The sequence below is a fragment of the Eurytemora carolleeae genome, unplaced genomic scaffold (assembly GCF_000591075.1).
Source record: "Eurytemora carolleeae unplaced genomic scaffold, Eaff_2.0 scaffold683, whole genome shotgun sequence".
Taxonomy (NCBI): Eukaryota; Metazoa; Arthropoda; class Copepoda; order Calanoida; family Temoridae; genus Eurytemora; species Eurytemora carolleeae.
The window spans coordinates 80,844-104,528 of NW_019396594.1; the positions used below are offsets into that span (position 1 = coordinate 80,844).

At 32.6% G+C, this 23,685-nt stretch overlaps 1 protein-coding gene across 2 annotated transcripts; it reads right to left on the minus strand.

Moving 5' to 3' along the window:
- Positions 1-1,036: 1,036 nt before the first annotated feature.
- Positions 1,037-23,484, minus strand: LOC111706041 (E3 ubiquitin-protein ligase UBR2). Of its 2 annotated transcripts, XM_023478793.1 has the most exons (34): positions 23,402-23,484; positions 22,981-23,084; positions 21,964-21,996; positions 21,528-21,627; positions 20,818-20,906; positions 20,035-20,115; positions 19,349-19,437; positions 18,755-18,814; positions 18,396-18,509; positions 16,515-16,608; positions 15,924-16,010; positions 15,171-15,351; positions 14,630-14,748; positions 13,803-13,922; positions 12,585-12,696; positions 12,051-12,095; positions 11,189-11,266; positions 10,740-10,814; positions 10,133-10,248; positions 9,442-9,510; positions 8,291-8,395; positions 7,851-8,036; positions 7,595-7,676; positions 7,323-7,427; positions 7,137-7,216; positions 6,436-6,507; positions 6,069-6,121; positions 5,601-5,709; positions 5,100-5,247; positions 3,751-3,815; positions 3,130-3,253; positions 2,605-2,680; positions 1,695-1,767; positions 1,037-1,325 (listed from the first exon to the last, which is right to left on the minus strand). In XM_023478793.1, the coding sequence occupies exons 1-34, from the start codon at positions 23,441-23,443 to the stop codon at positions 1,052-1,054; spliced, it is 3,360 nt and encodes a 1,119-aa protein (XP_023334561.1). In that variant the 5' UTR covers positions 23,444-23,484; the 3' UTR covers positions 1,037-1,051. The 2 variants fall into 2 exon arrangements, with proteins under 2 accessions (XP_023334561.1, XP_023334562.1); XM_023478794.1 differs by lacking the exons at positions 21,528-21,627; positions 21,964-21,996; positions 22,981-23,084; positions 23,402-23,484 and adding an exon at positions 21,467-21,507.
- Positions 23,485-23,685: the final 201 nt, after the last annotated feature.

Consider the following 23,685-nt stretch of genomic DNA (forward strand, 5'->3'; position numbering starts at 1 on the left):
GATGCTGGATGAAGAGAGTGAGGTGTTTCTGGAGGCTGAGGAGGAGAGAACGGAAAAGATTGTCTCTCCAAAGAGGATGAGTGCAGCTTTGAGGTTCTCTAGAAGAGTTGTGGAGCGTCCTCCTACTTATGATGAGCTGATTGAGGGATCAGCCAAGGTTTCGAGCCCTGATGAGCTGGATTTAGAGTTGGATGTTCCCTGGGAAGACAGGATGTTTTAAAGTGAATAAAGATAAACCAATATTGTTATCAGAGTTTAATAAAGAGACAGGACGGGTTTCAGATAAAACAATATTGTTATCATGGGTTGTATGAAAAGCAAGGACGGGTTTAAGATAAACCAATATTGTTATCAGGGTTGTATGAAGAGACAGGAAGGGTTGCAGATAAACCAATATTGTTATCAGGGTTGCATGTAAAGCAAGGATGGGTTTCAGATAAACCAATATTGTTATCAGAGTTTAATAAAGAGACAGGACGGGTTTCAGATAAAACAATATTGTTATCAGGGTTGTGAGAAGGAAGCCTTACAATCCTATCCAGAGAAATACCACTCGGTACTTATAAATTTCATTAGGTCTTTAGGGAATTCGCTAAGTAGCGAAACAATAATTAAATCCGTATGTCTGTCCACCTGATCGCTGTCCATATGTGTATTCACTTATCTGTCTATTTGTCTATATGAACATCTGTCTGTGTGTTGATCTGTCTATCCCTTAGTCCATTTATCTATCCATCTATCTAGTTCTCTACCTGTAACTGTTATCTATCCATCTATCTAGTTCTATACCTGTAACTGTTATCTATCCATCTATCTAGTTCTATACCTGTAACTGTTATCTATCCATCTATCTAGTTCTATACCTGTAACTGTTATCTATCCATCTATCTAGTTCTATACCTGTAACTGTTATCTATCCATCTATCTAGTTCTATACCTGTAACTGTTATCTATCNATGTAAACAAATATCTGGGAAAAATGTTAACAAATATCTGGGTTGAATGTTAACAAATATCTAGGTTGAATGTAAACAAATATCTGGGTTGAATGTTAACAAATATCTGGGTTGAAAATGTTAACAAATATCTGGGTAAAATGGTAACAAATAGCTGGAAAAAATGTTAACATATATCTGGGTTGAATGTTAACAAATATCTGGGTTAAATGTAAACAAATATCTGGGTTGAATGTAAACAAATATCTGGGTTGAATGTAAACAATCCTGGGAAGAGGGATGAGTCCTCCTCTCCACTCTGTGCTCTGGGTCAGACCTCCAACTGGAAAATACTGCTTCTGGGCTCCAGGCTTTAGACAAGGCACAGACCTAGGACGTTAATAGTAATAATCATTTTTGCATAGGATGGATCTACCTTTAGACGGTCTGGGTTGCACAAGAAGGGACTTCTTGCAGATCTCATCTCTTATTACCAACTCCACAAACGAGACGAATTACGACTTGATCTGCGCCAGGATTAGGGTTATTTTGTGATTATGGTATTAAGTTTGTATTATGCTGTTATTTCCAGTGTACGCTACGTACACCACGAACCCAACACAGCGCACAAGTACAATTCGATAAGTTTACACACGCATACGAACATCATGCCTGAAGAGAAGCATTATAGCTCAAAATAGTTCAGAATAAATCATATTCAAAAGTTTCCATCTAAATTCAAATAAGACTTATTTTTACCTTCTAAAGGTAAGTGGAAAGGACGGGCTGGTTTCCACTTGGTTTGAATCAGGTTTATTCAACAGAGTGCTATCTGTAATTCATACAATTTCAAAGGTTTTGAAGTAAACTAGAGACTACAACGCCCCTCTTTCTGTAAGAATTTTAGCTGTTACTCGTTGCTCTTTAAGCTGACATTTTTCTTTATTAACCGTACTAAAATGTTCCGATTGGATACAAACAGACAGATAGACATGCGGAGAAAGTGGAAGGAAAGAATGTTAAATTTAAGAATTAAGGGGTAGGGGGGATTCAGGTAGGTAGGGAGTATAAAGTATATTAATATGCCGTAAATGACGCGACATATAAAACATGTTAAAACTATTAAACTAGGCTTTTAGTGCCTCTCCTTTCTGATCAACAGTTTTTAGTTCTCAGCTATTGCTCTAAATTGAATGTCTAGCAAGGTTAAAGAGTACAAATTAGTAAAACAACAATTAAGTCATAGAAAGATAAAATTCTTTGGTACACCCAACATTTTTTGGTGATTTTTGATTTGGACCAATCTTATTTAAAGAGAAGAATAATAAGAAAATAATGAAAGATGTAGAATCTTGTTCTCATGAAAACCCGGAATCCACCAAATAGAATATTAAACCGGTTTTTTGAATTCAAGTCTGTGGGAAAAGTCGTAAATAAGGCCCAACGACAGCTTTGACCCGAGCCGTACTTGTAGATACTGTATGCCAAGTCGGGTAGATAATACAAATTAGAAAAAAAACAATAAAGTAAAAGAAAGATAACATTATTTTGTTGATATTGTTGATTTGGTACAGAAGAATATCATTTTTAGAAAAATAGTACATTCATTATTCTCAATACTTAACATTCAACAATTCAAAAAGAAAACAATGAAAGATGTATTGAATGCCTAGAAGGGTGTTGGCAGCTGGAGTATCCAGAAGTAGGCTTAAGCTGACCGGCAAACCAAGATATACTGACAGGTTCTAATACAACCAGCTATTAAGAAATCCGCAAAAAAAGAAAAACCTTAAAAGAACAAAAATGTTTACTTTAAAAAGATCAATTTAACGCCATAAATACAGTAGATGAGAAGGATCATTTAATTCTTGAGAAAGATCACTTTTAGTAGAATGAAAATTTTTATTTAAAGAAAACTTTATCAAATCACGAGTAAACTCAAATCAAACAGGTCAATATTGTCTTAACATGATCATGGTCTTTTAAAATTTTCTTGAAAATAAGTTCTTAGCAAAGATGATCATAAATAAAAGATCAAAAATTTAAAAAAAGATCAAGAAAGATCAAGAAAGATGTTCTTGAAAAGGTTCAGTGTCTACTTTAAAAAGATCAATGAAGAAAGATCAATAAGATCTGTTCGAGAAAGATAAAAATTCTTTAAAAATTAAAGATTTGTATAATGAGCTTGTTGTTCCTTGTATACAGTTCCTCCGTCCTGTGACAACTGCTGTCCTGGGGGTATATCTGTCAAACTGTTAAACAGCAGAGCTGAACAGCGGAGTAAAGGAACTAGGTCCTGCTCTAGCCTGCTGCTTAGTCTAGATAATAACAATAATAACAATGATAATAACAATGACGATAATGATATTAGTCGTATTCGAATTCGAAGAAGACATAAGAATAATAATACTTTGATAATAATAATAAGAAAAAGGAAAAAGTGAAGACCATGAACAAGAAGGAAAGAGTAAACACCATGAACAAGAAGGAAAGAGTAAACACCATGAACAAGAAGGAAAGAGTAAACACCATGAACAAGAAGGAAAGAGTAAACACCATGAACAAGAACCAAAACAAAAAAGAGCAATAGAAATAGCCATAGCAGGAACAAGAACAATAACAAGAACAAGATTAAAGCTGTAGCAAGATAAACAAAATGTGAAAATGACATCATATTGATATTGATATTGTAAAAATGAAATAAGAAAACTCAAGTTTTCTTAGCGATAAAAATTCACAAAAATAAAATTTACTTTTTGAGTATTTAAATGATACCCAATTTTGATTGAAAAGTAAACAGTATAAAAAACTTCACCTTGAATAGTTCATTTTTTTCACGTCTAGGCTGAATTGGCGCTGACGAGCAATTCTTCCGACCACCTTGTTATAAACAATATTAACATAATTATTATGTTTCAATAAATATTGATAGGTCATAATTTTGTAGTAAGAACCTTTGATAGATAGGTAACGTACTAGACAGCTATCTTGATAGACGGATAGCTTAATGGATAAATATTCGATAGACAGATAGCTTAATAGCTAAATATATCGATAGACAGATATCTTGATAAAAAGCTATCTCGATAGACAGTAGACAGATTTCTTAAAAGATAGATATCTCGATTGACAGATAGCTTAATAGATAACTATCTCAATTGATGCCTAACTCGATAGATAGCTATCTCGATAGACAGATATCTTGATAAATAGCTATCTCGATTGATGGCTAACTCCATAGATAGCTATCTCGATAGACAGATATCTTAATAGATGGCTAACTCGGGAGATTAATAGATAAATATTTCGATAGACAGATAGCTTAATAGATAAAAATATCGATAGACAGATAGCTTAATAGATAAATATATCGATAGACAGATAGCTTAATAGATAAATATCTCGATAGACAGATAGCTTAATATAAGCTATCTCGATAGACAGATAGCTTGATATAAGCTATCTCGATAGATAGATATCTTAATATAAGCTATCTCGATAGACAGATATCTTAATATAAGCTATCTCGATAGACAGATAGCTTAATATATAAATATCTTGATAAAAAGTTAACTCGCAAGATAGCTGGATAGTAAGATCAACTCAATAGATTGATAGATAGAGGGATGGGTATTAGAGAGCTTGATAGATATATAACTAACTCACTAAATATATAGCTGGATAGATATCTCACTATATAACTCGCTTGACAAAACAGAACTATATATATAGAAAATATACTGGACTTGATCGCTTAAGGCATATACACTATGCAGATGACCCGAAACATTAAAAAAAGATCATTATTAGAGATAAAGATATAGTTACACAAAGATATTTAAACTACAGATATAATTTGCTGGAACCATGATTTCTACAAAAATAAAAAGTAAATAAATCCTTTAATTAATCAATTAAAGGAAATCTGGCCCTCAGTCAACTTCAGCCATCAGTACCTCCCCTTTCGATACTAATTTACTACACGCCTGGGAGAGTCTAGTTTTGTTCTATTAATTTAGACGTGACCTCAGGTTGACATCCTCGACCCTCCATTATCCTTATTTTTTCATTTAATTATCATTTTAGTTTCTAGGATCTGCGTTTCTAGCAAATATGTTTTCAACAACCATATCTTAAGCAAGAACACAATAACAAGATATTAACCTTCTGCAATAACTGGTTTTCTGACTTATTGTGCACACCGGCAAATTCCACAAACGCGCGTTCTGGATATCCGCGCAGTATCTGAACAATCTGCAGCAGCACACAGATCTTTAAACAGTTCAACTCCAACCCCAGACCAGATAACACCCTGCATTCAAACAAAAGTGTGTCAATTGAAATATATACAATATACATTAAAATTTTCAATAAAAACTATTTTGTGCTTATGTCTAAAATATGCCAAATTCTTAAGTGACTAATTGATCAATTGATAAATTGAATGATAGATTGATCTATGAAACGAATTGATTTAATTAATAATTTATTACTTAAATAATCAATTAAATGAAATGATTTAATAATTAAATAAATTGATTATTTATTAATAAAATAAAAATGAAATGAATTTATATGTTTAATTAAATGAATAAATTAATGATTAATTCAAAAATAAATTCATTGATTGATTTATTAAATGAGTTGATTGATTGATTGTTATACCTGGGTGGAGTTGAAGTCTCTGAGTAGAATAGTCCAGGTAGAGATGAGATTAAGCTGACCAGCAGACCAAACATATCCAGGTCAAATACACACCGTACACTACCACCATCTCAAATTATAAATAAAATATTATATTATTATGAATGAAATGAATAAAACAGTCGTGTGAAAGGTATGGGTAGAGCCTAACTCACTGGTGGATGACCGTAAGCATCAAAGTGTGGACCACCGGGCAGAGGGAAAGCTCAATGACGCTACCGCTGACGCTACCACTGACGCTACCGCTGACGCTACTGCTACCGCTGACTCTACCGCTGACGCTACCACTTAACATTAGATCAACGAAACATTTTCAGTTAAAATTTACTCATACCCAGAGAGTGTTCATGAACTCAAAGATTTAACTGTGCTTAAATTGTGTAAAGATACTTTTCCAGCCTATCATCAAATATTAAACCCGAACCCTACCTCCAAACATAGAGTTGAGCAGAAAGCAACCATTGTCCTGAAGAACCTTACACCTAAATTATTAAGTTTTTTTCAAAAAATTAACGTTCCTCTCAAACATTACCTTTACCATGTTAATTTTGAGAAAATCCGTGAAAAAAGGATGTTTAGATAGCATGCATAGTCAATGGGAAAAGGGAAAAGGAATGGATGAAAAAAAGAACGATAGATATAATGGACAATTTTTTTTATTATAATGAACTATGAATGGATGATTAACTGACATATAAGGAACTCTGTGACATGAAAGAATCGTTGAAAGGATGAATTAATAAAATAATAAATGAATGAATAAATGAATAATTAAATAAATGAATGAATGACTAACCTATAAGGAACTCTGCAACAGGCTGGATATGAACCAATTAATCTGACAAGGTGGCGAACTAACTCGTCATCCCTGAATACAAAATATTCAGAGGAAATGAATGGATTTAAGAATGAATTAGCAAATGAAGAATATATAAAAGAATAAAAATAAAATTAAATATATAAATATATAAATGCAATACTACAACAATAATGTTGAAAATTGAGAACAGTTTTATGTTGAAACAAGGAAAGAGAAATCTTCCTTCATTTGTCAAGATTATATTTTATAAGTCGTTAACAATCGTTGCTATTAGCATGTCTCGAATCTAATTAACTGTACAATTTGCTTTACTATATAGCGCATTATGTTTATTAAAAAATGTCTTTTCTTACACATAACATATTGTGATTATTACACGTAACAATTTTGTTAAATTGAATAACTTTACGAAATTAAAAATATTTTGTTTAAAAACAATATAAAAATGAATCATGTGGATGATTAAATAAAAACTGGTAATAAAAAAGAATAAATAAATCGTTTGAACTGGTGTTTCTACCAAATAAACCTTTGGAATCAATGACTAAATAAATGAATAAATGTCGAAAGGATGAATGATTAAATAAATGATCGAGTGAAAGGATGAATGAATAAATTATTAGATAAATAAATAAAAGGATGAATAAAAGAATGAATGAATGAATAGTTTAGTTTACCTGGTGTTTAAACTACCAAATAAAGGTTTCGACTCTTGCTGAAGTTGAAGGTCTAAACTTAAAAGAGTGGTTGACACAGCCTACAAAAAGAACAGAGATGTCTGTTTTCTTAAAAAAAAGATCTTGTAGTTTTCAATGATAATAATAATAATGATATTATTGATAACAATAAAAACAATCATTTACCTGATGAAGAAGCAGAGGAACCCTTGGATCCATTTCATCTGGATTCACGTCTTGACTCCGGGTGTACACTGCCATACAGAACCCAGACATCATGTTCTGCATCTCCTAAACAGTCGAAATAAGAATACTAAACGCCAACACTGACGCTGTTGCCGATGCTGACGCCGACGCTGACACTGACGCCGACGCCGACACTGACGCTGACTCTGAAGCTGACGCCAACGCTGATGATGACGCCGACGCTGATGCCGACGCAAATAAATCATACTGACCTCTACAACAGGAGGCTTATCATCCTTGAGAGATGTCTTGAATGAGTCCCTAACTTCAGATCCATATGCCAGAGTCAACTCCCTTCATTCAATAATACAATGAGTAACTTAATGATTAAGTTAAGAAACTAGATTCTGAAATCATGACTAAGCCATCCTGCTATTCATAACATTCTATCCGGCCCATCCCCTTTTTAATAAACTTTTCAAATATGTCAGATTTCATGTTATGAAACTAAAAGTTCTCAATAATTTCCTAAGAGTTTTCTGCTTAGAATGACAGGAGAGAAAACATGAAACCTCATCCTTCTTCTTCTCCTTCTCTTCCTCCTCTCCTTCCTTTTGCTTCTCCTTGGGAGTACAGGAGTCAGCAACATCCTTGATAACCTTGACAAAGGTGTTCAATCCTAACTCTGGGACTGGAGCTTTAGACTGCTTTTTCCTACAATAAAATTATCTTGACAATATTTTTTAAAAAACCTGGTTCAGCAATTTTTAGCATTATTTAGATTTATAGCTCAGAAAATCAACAAAAATTGGAAAAATAGGACTAATCATGCTCAAAATCATACTTTTTTAAAATTATCTTTTGTTTTTGCAAAAAGAAAAATTTAAAATACCCAAATAGACAAAATTGATTTTTGATGTTTTTGACGTTTTTCTTTCTTCAAAAAACAATAAGTTTTCATCTCTAACCTTAGTGAAGAAAGGGGAGGTAGAACTGGAAGAACAGTGTTACTTAATCTCTCACAGATAGGGCATGTGTATTCACCATCTTGGACATCATAGTTCATAAAGTTTCTAAAAATAGACACATATTCTATAAATAGAGATGGGTGCGTTCCGCTTTTTTTTCATTTCGTTCGTTCATCATTTGTCAACGACCCATTTCGTTAGTTTTTCAATCGTCCAAAAAAACAAATTGATATTGTTTGTTCTCAAAATTATCATTAATTTTCAATCTGTCTCGTTTGTTTTCTCACTGAACGAAAAATACGTTCTTTCAGTAAAAAACTGATAGTTTTTCAAAAGTTCATGAACGATCGTATTTTTCATTTGTTTCAAAAAAAGATCGTTTCTCTGAACGATCCACGTTGTTCATCCATTCATTGTTCACCCAAAAATTAGTCAGTTCTCAAAAATGTTGTTTGTTCACAAAAACGCTGCCAATCTCTAACTATTATAGTGTGTATGAACACATACTATCACCCTCTAGAACATCGAAGTTCATAAAGTTAACTATCAATCTTTAGAAAATCAAAGTTCATAAATTAACATCAAATAATATTATAGCTCTTATAGCTGCTAAATATGAACAAGTTGCATTAACTTTTTTGACAAATAGTCCATACAATTTCTAAATATCGACATTGGCTTTTACCCAGCAAACCAACATATATAATAAACACTTAAATATGTTTTTTTTTACAATTTATTTTAAAATAAAACTTTTTTTTAAAGAAAATTTCAAAAAAGCAGTGATTTTTTATCTAACTTTTGTATCTTCTTTTTATCTGATCTTACATCTGATTTCTGTTCCTCTCTTTTAGATCTACACATTCTAATCTCTTGTAGACAAGGGAAAAATGCATTTTGACACATACTTCTGATTATTACCCTCATATTTCTGTATGGTCTGACTAAGCATTCCAGCATTTAAGGATACACCTTTCTCAGCGCCTATGCTTAGCTAACAAGGAAAGCTCGTCTCCCATAGATATGTTTAAAGTAGTCATATTGTAATTTATTTTCAAATTTTTATCATACTATCCCTCCCTATAAATTGTATGAAAAATTCTGTATGTCGTCTGAAATGATTTCAGAAGAAAGTTTATTTATGTTCATACCTTGTAATAAGATTTATATTACGATCTCTCTCTTTGGCAACTTGACTGTCAAAATACTTCTGATAGCACCTGAAATATATATCATTAAAACGTTAACCGAGCTGGGAACTCTTGTATTGTGGATATCAAGACCAATGATATACTCTGATCTTTTGTTAATCTTTATTCTTTATCCCCCATTAAGGGAGAGATAAATAAAATGAAGATTTGGAAAAGAATAGTTTTTTTTTATTGAACCTCAAGTGGATACAGTGGATACAGATCATGATTATGAGTATCCAAATCAAAGTTCTCAGCCCAAATATTTATGGCCCCCCTCCACTCCCTCCAATTGCACCAATGAAGTTGTAGATGTGTAATTGGAAAGAAAATTAAACTAGTCCACAAATGCACTGAATGAATGGTCATAAGATGGCTCTCGATTGAAAATAATTTTCAATGTCAAATAAAAACAAATGAAAATTTGGATAGTTTCCTTTCAACTCCCAAGTTTTAGTTCAGAGTTTTAAGCCCTTGCTGAAAATGGTTTGAGCCTGGAGATCTCTTAGTTACAAGAACAAGGCTGATATCTCATTATCTCAGGGGTTCCGACTGACTGCTGAGGGGTTGAGTTTCTCATTTTATCTAAGGAAACTTGAAACACAAATGGGGCTCTTGTTATGAATAAAGGTACCCTCAATAAACATCCCACCTGGCGTGCATAATATGTCCACAGGATGAAACATGTGGAGAACATACTCTACTGGCTTCTAGATGTAGGCCTGGAGATGGAAATGTTCTCTCTCCAGATCCATTCCAACTTCCAACCTAGTTACAGATGCATGTTGCTTATTGATTGTTTTCTTTTTCATGCTATGTTTTTTTTCTCTTAAAAGCTCTCACTGGAATCTGAGATGCTTCTGATTTTTCAACCTTTAGTTTTTTAAGTTTTTTTTAACATTGAGCATACACATTTCTATTACCTTTTTAATGTTAGGGTTTAATTTGAAAAGTAAGGACCTTGAAAAAAGCGGTGTAACGAATCCTAAGCACTGGAAAAAAGTAATAGCCAATCAGATAAAACGGGCTAATTTAAAGGCTCATTTTATTAAAAGATAAAAAAGGTATGTCCGCAGAAAAAAAAATGGCTGAGACCTGAGATTGGATTTAAGTAAGATGTAGTAGAACTAAGGATGGCTAGTAGAACTATCAGTACTATCAGTTTCACTACTTCCCCTTGTTCATCAGGAATATCAGGAAAAAGATCTATAAGACCCCCCATGTTCATATTCTGATTGTACATAATAATACAACTAAACCTGGCTAAGAGTTGTTGTACGCTGTATGTACGCAGCCATCACCAGGGGGTGTACAGATCCTATACTCTCCTCTTCCTAAATAATCAAAATCATCCAACAGCAATTAAACCTGCTTCGATAAGAAACATTTATGACAACAAATACAGAGTAGTAGAGAATAGTAAAGTAGTACAATAGGGATTACGGAACAAAACAGAATCATTTGAGCACAAAAAAAGTTAAGTTTGTATTACAAGTACAGTACATATTTCATTGTAGTACTGCAAATACAGTAGAGTAAAGTCCTATTCAGTACAGTTTATATAAATAACACTGTACATTACATATTACAAAACAGTGGAGTATAGTTCAGTTGAGCATTATACAATTGAGTACAGAAACGTAGAGTACAGTAGAGTAAAATACAAAAGATTACAGTAGAGAACTAAAAAACAATAAAATGTATATACCTGACACAGTATACATTGATGTCTTGTATTTGCTTCTTTAATCTCAGTTTGCTGGGGACCCAAACACACTGTCACCATCTACATTTACATATTTAAAGGGACTGTACACTTAATTTAAAAAAGAGGAACGCGCCGGATTCAAAGACTTTCCCAGATAACAAACCGAAGATATCTTCCTCAATGTTGCTCAGATCAAGCTAAAGGGTGTACATAAAAAAGGTTTCCGCTTACATTTTGAATTCTAGAGCTCTCAATATTTGCAATAAAATCTTGTGAATTCATATTTACCTAATATTGGTTATAAGTCCATGCAAAAAAAAATCGGATTTGGAAATGATTTAGTAGTTGTTTTTGGACATCTGCGACCCGGCGTTGAGTATTGCAGATGCCAGCTAGATGGACAGTAGACACATTATAGACTCTATCAACCTTCTAAACTCTTCAAAGGTTCTTATTTGTGTCCATCTACTTCTTCTCTTTATGATGTTTCTCTTCAGGGTTGGCAGTAGGGTTTCCACGAATTACGAAAAAGGGTCTCAATCTTGAAAATCCGATTACAATCAAGTCTGTAGAACCTTATACAAAATTGTGCAAACGGAGATTACCTTATTATTACCAAATTACTCACTCCACTCTTTGACTTTTTAACCCATTTTTTAATACAGGATCCATCTTTGGTCAATGCAAACTTCTTCCTTATGTGCCAGTCTATGATGTAAAACATTTTCAGCTTAATATTTGTAGATTTATATAAATTAGAGAAGAAATGGTAGGTGGGAACCTTTTTTAATGTACACCCTTTATTTCTATGGATGACAACATTTCTAAATTATTTTTGTTCCCTAAGTGACTACATTTGAACCTGAATATCTTGTTCTGTATCCACTGCCATGGGTTCTTTATCATCCTGTAGAGTTATCCATTCATTTGATTTTTTTAAATTAATAAAAAAATGAGAAAATAAATGTTTGACAATGATAAAATGTTTGAAAAATATCACAAAATGAAACAAATGACGTAAATACATTATTATAACATGAATAAATTAAAAGAGAAAAAATTAATAAAAATTGACAAATTCATGAGATGACATGAATGTATAAAAATTAACAGAAATTCATTAAAAATTAAAGAAATGTAGGACAAATGCTAAATGTATTAGCATCCTCATATTGCCATAAATGCATGAAGTATGACAAAAATTAACAAAAAATTGACAAGTTTATGAAAAATAGTTATAAGTATGAAAAATAGTCAAATGTATGAAAGAAATTTAAATGTATGAAAAATGACGTAAATGTATGAAAAATGACATAAATGTATGAAAAATGAGGCAAAGGTATGAAAATACAAAAAAGTACAAAAATGAGAAAACCGACCAAAAATGGACAAGTCCCTGAATACTATCTAGTAGAGTCTTGTTCTCGGTGGCAAATGTTTTCTGCATTTGCGACATTTGCGCCAATATCTTAGCCTTGCGCGCTGCCGCGGCCTCAGCTCGTCTCTTTCTAAGTTAAAAACTTGTGTATTTTTAATCTTTTCACAACTTTTCGACTTTTTCAAAAATCAATTAACGACACTAGCTGTCACTGAAGAATTAATTAAACGCCAGGATGCAATAAACATTATTGGATCCTGGCGTTTAATTAATTCTTCAGTGACAGCTAGTGTCGTTAGTTGTTTTTTGAAAAAGTTTTCTCTCGGGGTCAAAATTTGACACAGTGTCAGAATGGCAAATGTTTTTAAAATTGTTTATTCTAAAAATGTTCTGAAATTGGACTCTGAGAAAAAAATAAACCCGAAAACTAACATTTTACCTTTCTTAGAATAAAGATATTGCAAAGAATTTAATAAAAGCAAACTTTAACTGAATATAGTTTTGGAGTTTGGGAAGTTTTATTGAAAGTTTTTTAAAAACGAACCAAAACGATTAATAAACTTAAAGACCCTTTTTTATTTAACAAAAACCCCTTTTTCATAAACATGATAAACTTACAAACCCCTTTTTTAAAAATAAACTTAAAGACCACTTTTTAAATAAACTTACAGACCCTTTTATAATAAACTTACAAACCCTTTTATATTAAACTTACAGACCCTTTTATAATAAACTTACAGACCCTTTTATAATAAACTTACAGACCTTTTTATAATAAACTTACAGACCCTTTTTATAATAAACTTACAGACCCTTTTATAATAAACTTACAGACCCTTTTATAATAAACTTATAGACCCTTTTTTAATAAACTTACAGACCTTTTTATAATAAACTTACAAACCTTTTTTTTAATAAACTTACAGACCCTTTTTTTTCAATTCCTTTCTAGTCATCTTAAGTCCTTTAATTTAAAAGTTAATGCTGTGGATATCAAGCCTAGTCTATGTGGTTAAACAGAACAGTTCAAACCATTAGATTCAGTCTTTGGTAAATCAGGTTTTAGAATATTTTCAATAAAATAAATAACATTGTTGATTCAAATGGGGTGTATACAGGAATGAGCACCCCTCTACCCTGTATACGCACCTGTTGACGACTAACTTCTCTGTCAGAACTTATTCGCTCTCTCAAACCTTGTTCAACATATCGCACATACTGTTAGCGTGACCTAACCTGAGTAGATCGGAGGACCCCTCACTAGTATCCATATCCTCTACCCTGTCCTCCGTCCTCCGGGTGCCCTGACCGAGGATCCAGGAGGCCAACTTGTTGATATGCTCAGGGAGGTCAGGTCTAATACAAGGGGTTACATCTGTCTAACACAATCCACGTAATGTCAATGATTTCCCATTTAATGAGTCGTTTTCTGAATTCCTGAATTTTCCTTTTTTGTTTCTGTTGCATAAATCTGCAAGTCACGTTTGTGGACTACCAAAGAAGCGCCATCAATGATGCACAAATAACTATCTGAAAGCTTCACGGCTGGGATATCATCAGGTTCCATAAAATAAAAGATCTTTATCCTTCCTTCCTAGGATAAAGGAACTCAAGGATACCGTGCTTAATCTTTGATGGCGTTTTGTAAATGAAAACAAGTCCTAAAATTTGTATAACTTTAACACTTGACAATACGGTGTTTCTAATTTAATTATTTAATGGCAGAAATCAGTCTTTCCGACCAATTCTCTTCCGGCCTTTCGTATTATACTTGTTTTAACTTCTTAAAAGTAAAAAAAGTAGTATTTGGTAAATATGGCAAATATGACAAAAAAGGGTCGGTGAAGAGTAATATCTAATTTTAATAAGTAAAATCTTCTTTTGTCATAGCTTGTAAGGGGAATTAAGCGTCAAATCAAATCAAATCATAAGTTGCAGGGATGGCCTAAGGCTCCAGCTCATATGGGGGGGGGGGGTGAATGTCATTTTAGAAGCACAAACTTAAAATTTTTAAAGTAAAAATGATTTTAGATGTCGGATGAAGGTCATAAATATAACCCTGCCTTGAGTTGACCATGCGCTGAATGAGGTCAATGACCCCGTGCTGGTTGAGGAGGCTGGTGAACCTAGAACTCGAGGTCGAGGCGTCCTGTCGGAGGCCGAGCCCAACCAGGAATAGAACCTGGACATCAGGAAAATTGTTGTTATTTCCAGTATTCAGGATCCAGATCCGGATCCGGCAGCATTTTTACCAATCTAGATCCGGCCGGCAAATTTCCGGATCCCCGGATCTAGATCCAAGTGGCAAAGTATCAACCAAATTGTCAAAAAATACAATTTTGCTTTCAAAACTCAAATTTAAGTGTCAATTCCTTTGTGAAGAACTGGTTTTACGAGTTTTTAGATTAGCGGGATTCAATGAAAATTGGCAGATACCAGAAATCCAGGTTTTTATAAAGGAACATGGTTTTTGTTTTAAGAATTATACTTTTAAGATTAGGTGCATGAATCGATGTTTAAATGTTAAAAACATAATTTTTGTGAAAACAAGTCGGAACCATTTAATTATTTGAGTTATTTTGAACGGCCCTAACTAAAACCAACCTTGTGAACATGACTCTCCAGGACGTATTTGCTCCGGGAGGTTGAAGTGTCTGCGATCCTTCGCAGGGTGCAGGACACAGCCTGGAGGAGGACGGAGGACTCCAGGACACGTTCGAGGCCGGAGAAGAGGGGGGACAGGGAGGGGAGGTCAGGGGGAGGGCAAGGGTCGCCTTTCTTCAGTCTGAAGATTATTATTTTGTTCCAAAACCACAATTATTTGTTAAAGTGCAGATAAAATATATAAGAGCAGTGTCCGAATTTAATGAATTTGAGCTGCCAAAACCCGGTTTTAATTGACCGCTGGCTTAAATATTAAAATAATTAATAATTTAAGTGGAACTAACCATATTTGGTTCGCGGCTTAAATTTAAAACGCGGATCAAATTCTTTAAATGCGGCCTCTAGTTAACTTTGAGGATGAATGCTCTGTAATGGATTTAAGATAGGATCATTTGAGAAATGAATGACTAATTGGGTAAATGAATTAATAAGTGATTTATTGGATAAATGGATAAATGAACAAATAATCGGGTGAATGGAATAATGAATGATAGGATGGGTGAAGATGAAGGAGAAAATGACAAATAGAATACATGACAAAGTTCAACAATTTAATGAAAGGATGTATGAGAGGATGTAAGAATGAATGAATGGCAGGATGATAAAACGAACTATATGAATAAATAAGTAAAAAATGAATGAACAAACATAAAGCAAACGAAATAATAAATAGATGAATAGATGAACACTAACCTGGTATTAAGCTGGTACTCCTGTGCTGCTGTCTGCTGCTCCTTACTGTACCCGTAGAAGAACATATTATACTCCTCCTCCAACCCACTGCAGTACAGTACATTATAACTCAAAAAAGTAAAGTACACTGTATAGTTCAGCATTTAAGACAGTACAGTACAGTTTAGTACGGTTTAGTACAGCACAGTACAAACACAGTTCAGTACAGTACATAGTATAGTATAGAAAGTATAGTGTACAATACAATACAGTTCAGTTCACAGTATACTACAGCAGTAATTGATTTTAAACCCACTTGAGCAAATTAAAATACATGTGACTTAAATAAATAACTGAATGAATGAATGAATGAATGAATAGGTGAATGAAAGGATGAATGAAAGGATGAATGAATGAATGAATGAATGATCAAGAATGTATAAAAGAATGGAGGATGGGTGACTGTTTAAATAATAAATTTTATTGATCAATACACTACATTGGATTGATGAATGAATGAAAGAATGAATGAATGAAAAAATAAATGGATGAATAAATGAATAGATGAAAGGAAGGATGATAGGATGAATGAATGAATGAATGAATAAATACCTCCGAAGATAATAAACCTTCTTCCCAGGATTCTTTGTGCTACTTTTTAACTCAGAGATTTCATCCAATATCTCATCAAGCTCACACTCAGAATCTACACAGCTCAGGCGTCTTACTTGGAATTCAAGGTCAAGGTCAAGGTCAAGGTCAAGGTCAAGGTCCAGGTCCAGGTCCAGGTCTAGATTAAGGTTAAAGTTCAATGTCCAGGTCAAGGTCTAGGTTACGTTTAAAGGTCCAGGTCCAGCTCCAGATCCAGCTCCAAGTCCAGGTAAAGGTCCAGGTCCAGATTAAGGACCAGGTTAAGGTCAAAGTCCAGGTCAAGGTCAAGCTTAAATTAAAAGTCCAGGAACAAGTCAAGGTCAAAGTAAAAGTTAAATTACGTGTTATGGTTAAAGGGAGTGTTTGTGAAAAATGCAAGGGGTATGGGCTTGCTTTTGATCGCTACTAATCTTTCTTCTATCTGTTGCGTCTATAAGGAGATAATTGTTAAAAACGACTCATACCGAAGAACGTAACGTCCATACAAATTCAGAAAGATCTCACATTCAACTCGGATCGTAAAATAATCAATTTAATTCAAAACAAATCATTTAGATATTATATACAATAGTCATCGATTATTTTTTGACGCATTCGTGTAAAGTTAATATTTCAAAATATTTTTGATAAAAAAAAATAATATTTCGCTGGCGCTGGATTTTCGAACATTCCTGGAAAATATGAAAATGGTGTCTTCATTATCAAAAATCCTCGAAACAGGAATAAAAGTTTTCAAAAGTAACTCTCAGTAACAAATGCGTCGAAAAATTATCGATGACTATTGTTTGCAATATCTGAATGATTTGTTTACGATCCGAGTCGAATGTTGCAACTTTCTGAGTCGTTTTTATCCCCTTTCATTACTCGCGAACACTCTCGTTAGGGTCAGGATGAAGGTTAAATTAAAGCTCATGATAAAAATCAAGAAAAAAAGAAAAGAGGAAAAGAAGAAAAGAAGAAAAAAAGAAAAGAGGAAAAGAGGAAACGAGGAAAAGAGGAAAAGAGGAAAAGAGGAAAAGAAGAAAAGAAGAAAAGAAGAAAAGAGGAAAAGAAAGAAAAGAAGAAAAGAAGAAAAGAAGAAAAGAAGAAAAGAAGAAAAGAAGAATAGAAGAATAGAAGAATAGAAGAATAGAAGAATAGAAGAATAGAAGAATAGAAGAATAGAAGAATAGAAGAATAGAAGAATAGAAGAATAGAAGAATAGAAGAATAGAAGAAAAGAAGAAAAGAAGAAAAGAAGAAAAGAAGAAAAGAAGAAAAGAAGAAAAGAAGAAAAGAAGAAAAGAAGAAAAGAAGAAAAGAAGAAAAGAAGAAAAGAAGAAAAGAAGAAAAGAAGAAAAGAAGAAAAGAAGAAAAGAAGAAAAGAAGAAAAGAAGAAAAGAAGAAAAGAAGAAAAGAAGAAAAGAAGAAAAGAAGAAAAGAAGAAAAGAAGAAAAGAAGAAAAGAAGAAAAGAAGAAAAGAAGAAAAGAAGAAAAGAAGAAAAGAAGAAAAGAAGAAAAGAAGAAAAGAAGAAAAGAAGAAAAGAAGAAAAGAAGAAAAGAAGAAAAGAAGAAAAGAAGAAAAGAAGAAAAGAAGAAAAGAAGAAAAGAAGAAAAGAAGAAAAGAAGAAAAGAAGAAAAGAAGAAAAGAAGAAAAGAAGAAAAGAAGAAAAGAAGAAAAGAAGAAAAGAAGAAAAGAAGAAAAGAAGAAAAGAAGAAAAGAAGAAAAGAAGAAAAGAAGAAAAGAAGAAAAGAAGAAAAGAAGAAAAGAACTCTCTTAAAGTGAAGTTAATGTCAAGGTCAAAGTAAGGGTAAAAGCTAAGGTTAAGGTCAACTTAAAGATTTCAAATGTAAGACGACATTCCTTTGATTGATGGAATTCTCTTGACAATAACTGAGTGAGGTAAAGGTTCAATACAGAGTAGATGAAGAATATCACGTCTTAACTCTAGTCTAGGACTAACTAGGCTACCAGACCCTAGTATCATTATTATCATTATTATTATTATAATTATAATCATTGTTATTATTATCATCATTTTCACTTGATCAAATCTTTATTATTATCTATCATGATCGAAATAATAACAGAATTATACTATACTTATCATTATTCAATGTCTTAATTATAATTTTCATGATTTTTAATGATTTTCATGATTGTCATTCAAATTTCGATTGTTGTTTTTATTTTCAATAATGTTATTTTCATTGTTATCATACCTACACCATCAGTAAACCTCTCTCCAACCATAGCTATTACAAGATTCAACCAATGCTCCGCTATACAAACCATATTTAATTTAAAGGGAGTGATCATCAAACTTTATAATGGGGTATAGTATCAATTAGTTTTGGATTATAATGCAATCAAGAGTGGTTATAAGGCTTTTATCCATAGCATAGGCCGGGTTGCTTAAAAACTGTAGGACCCATAAAACTGTGGAATAGGAAGACGACTGCACAGACTTTTTTTACTTAATCAGTACATTTTTAATGTTCTAGTATATATTAAATATATTTGCTTTATACCAACATCAAATACGCCTGAAAGTCGGCTTCTTGTTCCTATGTTTTATTTATCTCACTTGTACCAAAATAAACTACCAATCTTAGATCTAGCATCCTTTCAAATTATTTTCTTCAAAGTTTACTAAATATTTTGTAGAATTATCTAGAGAAAATGATTCAAAATGCAAAATTATAATATTGCGTAAACTACCCACTTTTATAATGACTACTGAATAAACACAATTATCGTATAATTTAAAAAATAAAACATTTTGAAGCTTAAAGAAAATATATATTGTTTTATTCCTAAAGCGTTGCACTTCTCCACAAACTCCTCACTTCGTACAACAGATTCTGTATCCATATCCCCAGTTACCCATTTAGTCAACTTAAACCTAGATATTTAATAAATTCAACTACCACAACAACAACAACAACAACAACAACAACAACAACAAGAAAAATAACAACAACAACAACAAGAAAAACAACAAAAATAGTAGAAACAACAGATTCTGTATCCATATCCCCAGTTACCCATTTAGTCAACTTAAACCAAGATATTCAATAAATTCAACTACCTCAACAACAACAACAACAACAACAACAACAACAAGAAAAAACAACAACAATAGTAGAAATAACAGTTTCTGTATCCAAATCCCCAGTTACCCATTTAGTCAACTTAAACCTAGATATTCAATAAATTCAACTACCACAACAACAACACACACAACAACAACAACAAAAACAACAACAACAACAACAAGAAAAACAACAACGATAGTAGAAACAACAGATTCTGTATCCATATCCCCAGTTTACAACAACAACAAGAAAAATAACAACAACAACAACCACAACCACAATAACAACAACCAACAACAACAACAACACCGACACCAACCACAACCACAACCACAACCACAACCACAAAAAATACTGATCAATATTAGGATATAGATAGCTTCAACCTGTAGTTGGATACTAACCTAGCTAGTATATTAACCAGATACTGATCAATATTAGGTGTAAGCGCAGCCCCAACTTGCAGCAGAAGAAGATCAGCTTCCCTAAAATATAATCAGAGGGTGGTACTTATGCAGTGTTAATCTCTTCATAAGGATTAAGTCAATTCCTTTTAAATATTTCCCGAAGATTAAAAAAATCAGAAACCAGAAAAAATCTGCTGTAAACCATTGAGATATCGCGGAGATACAAGGCAGCTGTTTTTTAAGTATTAAACCCTTAAAAATTATAAATTCCCACTGTGAACATCAATCTCTGGCATTTAAGATTAGAGCTATTTCATTCGATGCACAAGGATAAAAAAGGACCAAACCTTAATTTTGACACGGAAGTAATTTTTTGGAACGTTTTTATTTTTACTCATTGATAATTTAGTAGCTTAAACGAAAATTAAACAACACATATTCGGTATTATATTTATTCCGACCTTTTAGTAATTTTAAACGTTTATTATATTTTTCACTCATGAATAATAGTTTCACTACATTTGTTTTCTTCAAAATTCTCCTTAAAGGGGCTGTAAGCGAAATTTCAAGTGACCCTCCATGCAAAGATGTCAATGCCCGATTTACTTAACTGTTTATTTCAATTGTGGTTTCTCTGTGAAATGGAGAAATTATTGGAATTAAACTCTTTGTGTCAGTATAATATAATTTTACGCTTACTGTCCCTTTAAGACCAAATCTAGCCAACTAAAGATGAGAAGAAAATAATTAAGGAAAAAATGTCCGAAAATTTCTGCTTACCTAATACCCGGGAAGAAGGTTCTGTTATTGTAAATAAAGGCTTGAGAGTCTGCCTGATTACCATTCCGTCTCCACATACCAGCATTTATCTATATTACACTAGTTTTACATGTTTTCATATTCCGTCTCCACATACCAGCATTTATCTATATTACACTAGTTTTACATGTTTTCATATTCCGTCTCCACATACCAGCATTTATCTATATTACACTAGTTTTACATGTTTTCATATTCCGTCTCCACATACCAGCATTTATCTATATTACACTAGTTTTACATGTTTTCATTAAAGGGACTGTCAACGTAAATTCAAGTGAACCTCCATTTGTTGAGTGACATGTCTAATTCACAACGGTACCTCTTAAACCTTCATCTGATCAATAATGTGGAATATATCGGCGCTTTTTCTAGCTTCATCAGACAAAGATTTCAAGGGTACAGTCATGAATCGGTCACGCCACTTTTTAACTGGAAGGTAACTTCAAATAACGCCTACAAAACCTTTAAAAAGAGAGCCTGCAAATTAAAACAGATTCTACTAGATTAAGAACTGTTCTATTAGATTCTACGTGTAATATGATTACTATTAGATTCTACGTGTAATATGATTACTGCTGGTTCTCCTAGATTAAGAACTGTTCTCTAACTGTGATATGATGACTAGAACTTGAAGAACATATTCTACTAGATTAAGAACTGTTCTATACCTGTGATATGATGACTAGAACTTGAAGAACAGGTTCTACTAGATTAAGAAGAGGAAGACTGTTCTCTATCCGTCGAAGAATTGTTGAATGCAAATCATACCTAAAAGTTTTATTCAAATATTCAAAAGCCATAAAAGAAAATTTATTTTGAAGTTTCATATTTTGACAGCTTCGTGATTTTTTCTCAAAAAATTCAGAAATGGCAGATATGAACAAAAACAAATGAAATCATTTTTCGACATGTTAAGAATTTTTGTTAAGCCTTAAATCTTAAAAAATGGCATTACAACATTTGCTAGTGTAATTTTTGCTTTACTTCACGTATGCTAAATAAGATTTTTTCATGCGAAACCTTTAATTGTCTGTGCCAGCCACAGCACTTAAAGAAAACAAAAATTGCCAGAAGAAAAAGATGAGAAAATTTTAATTTTCTTACTTTGCAGTTTCTCCGACAAGATTGACCAAAAACCTACATTATCCAATATATTAATTATACTATAATCATATAGAAATATAGAAATGGGAATCAGAAATTAGAACTAAAATTATAAACAGAGAATCAGAAACGAGTTAGGAACAAAATAATTCAAAAAATTGGAGAATTTTTTAAGCTTAAAGGGACAGTAGAGGAAAAATTTTTCATTTTTCCTTTACAGTCCCTTTAAAGAAAAAATTGGAAAATCTATTTCCTTTTAGTTTTTTCTTTCCCTGAAATAACAAGATTCATATTTATCCTTTAAGTGAAATTATAATAACTGACAAAAATGTTTTTTTAAAGCTTCTCTATTTTGAAACTTAACTTTGTTTTAAAAAGTTCGCAAAAGTTATAAAATAAATTAATTTTATAAAAAGTAGTAGAATTACTTTCCAGTTTTCTATCAAAGTCTTTCTATTATTTTGTTTTGCTTAAGATCAGTTAAAAGTCATATACCCCAACGTTTTGTGTTGCGCTATTGTCTTAAAAACTTGACCATGGGTAACCCTATAAACCATACTGAACACTTATTTTACCCGGGCTGATCTTGCTTCCTATTTTTCCTTAGGCTTAACTATTTGGTTTGGTTAATGATATGATTTAGTTAATCGCATGTAGCGTTGATTATCAAACATAATTGAGTTATGTTCTTTTGTCCATTTCTCAGTCAGTTATATCAAGTAAAAAGAAAGAAATAAGGAATTTTTCCTTTTAAGAATTGATTTTGTTTTCTTTTGTATTTAATCTTCCATCTATCCTTTCCTTTCTTTTTTTTGTTCTCTGTGTTCACTGGCTCCGTAAAAAATTCTCTCTCAAATTCTCCTACTTAACATTTCCTTACTTACTAGTGCTATCCTTTCTGCACTTTAATTGGATCAGCCTGTGCAAATGTCATGTTCATCAGTGCCCATCAGTTGTCTATTGCTATACAAAAACGCAACACTCCGGCCAGAGTTAATTCATAAAATATAAAGGTTCCTGTGAAGGGGAACATGGAGGGAGACTTTCTCTTGAAGAACATCGAACTCCAAGACCTCGAACATCTGGGGCATTCCCAGGAACCCTAGGTGCTTAGACATCGTCTAATAATAATGATAACATTAGGTCTGAGAGAGAATCAGACAATTGACTGTCGTGAAATTTCTCAGAAAAGGAAAATAAAAATAATTGTTTAAGTCATGCATTTATTTCTAAAAGTGTAATTATTGATTCTATTTAATAACTAAAAAGAAGACGACAAATTTTGGCCATTTCCCTGACTTAAAATAAATTAAAAAACTTATAAAAAAATAACTCATTGTAAAATAAGATTATCTCTATGACTCGGATAATGAAATGGAAGGTCACTTGAAATTACGCTTATTATCCCTTCAATAACCAAGAATTAATGGGACTGTGCCTGATACTTGGGAGTGTGCTCTGCTATTTTATCCAAAGTCATCTGCAAACTTTGCCCCAGAACCTAGAAATAAATTCAAATAAAACTCAGCAACTAAAATTTTCCTTGTTTTAATTCTGGAAAAAATACTTCTATAATGAATAATTGTATATAGGCCCTAGACTAGGGGTAGATAATTTCCTAATGTACGNGGGGGGGGGGGGGTATATGCAAGAATTTGTCCTGAGGGGAGGCGGCCCTCATAGCTTCCCCCCCCGTTACGGCTCAGCTTGTTCCTAACAGTT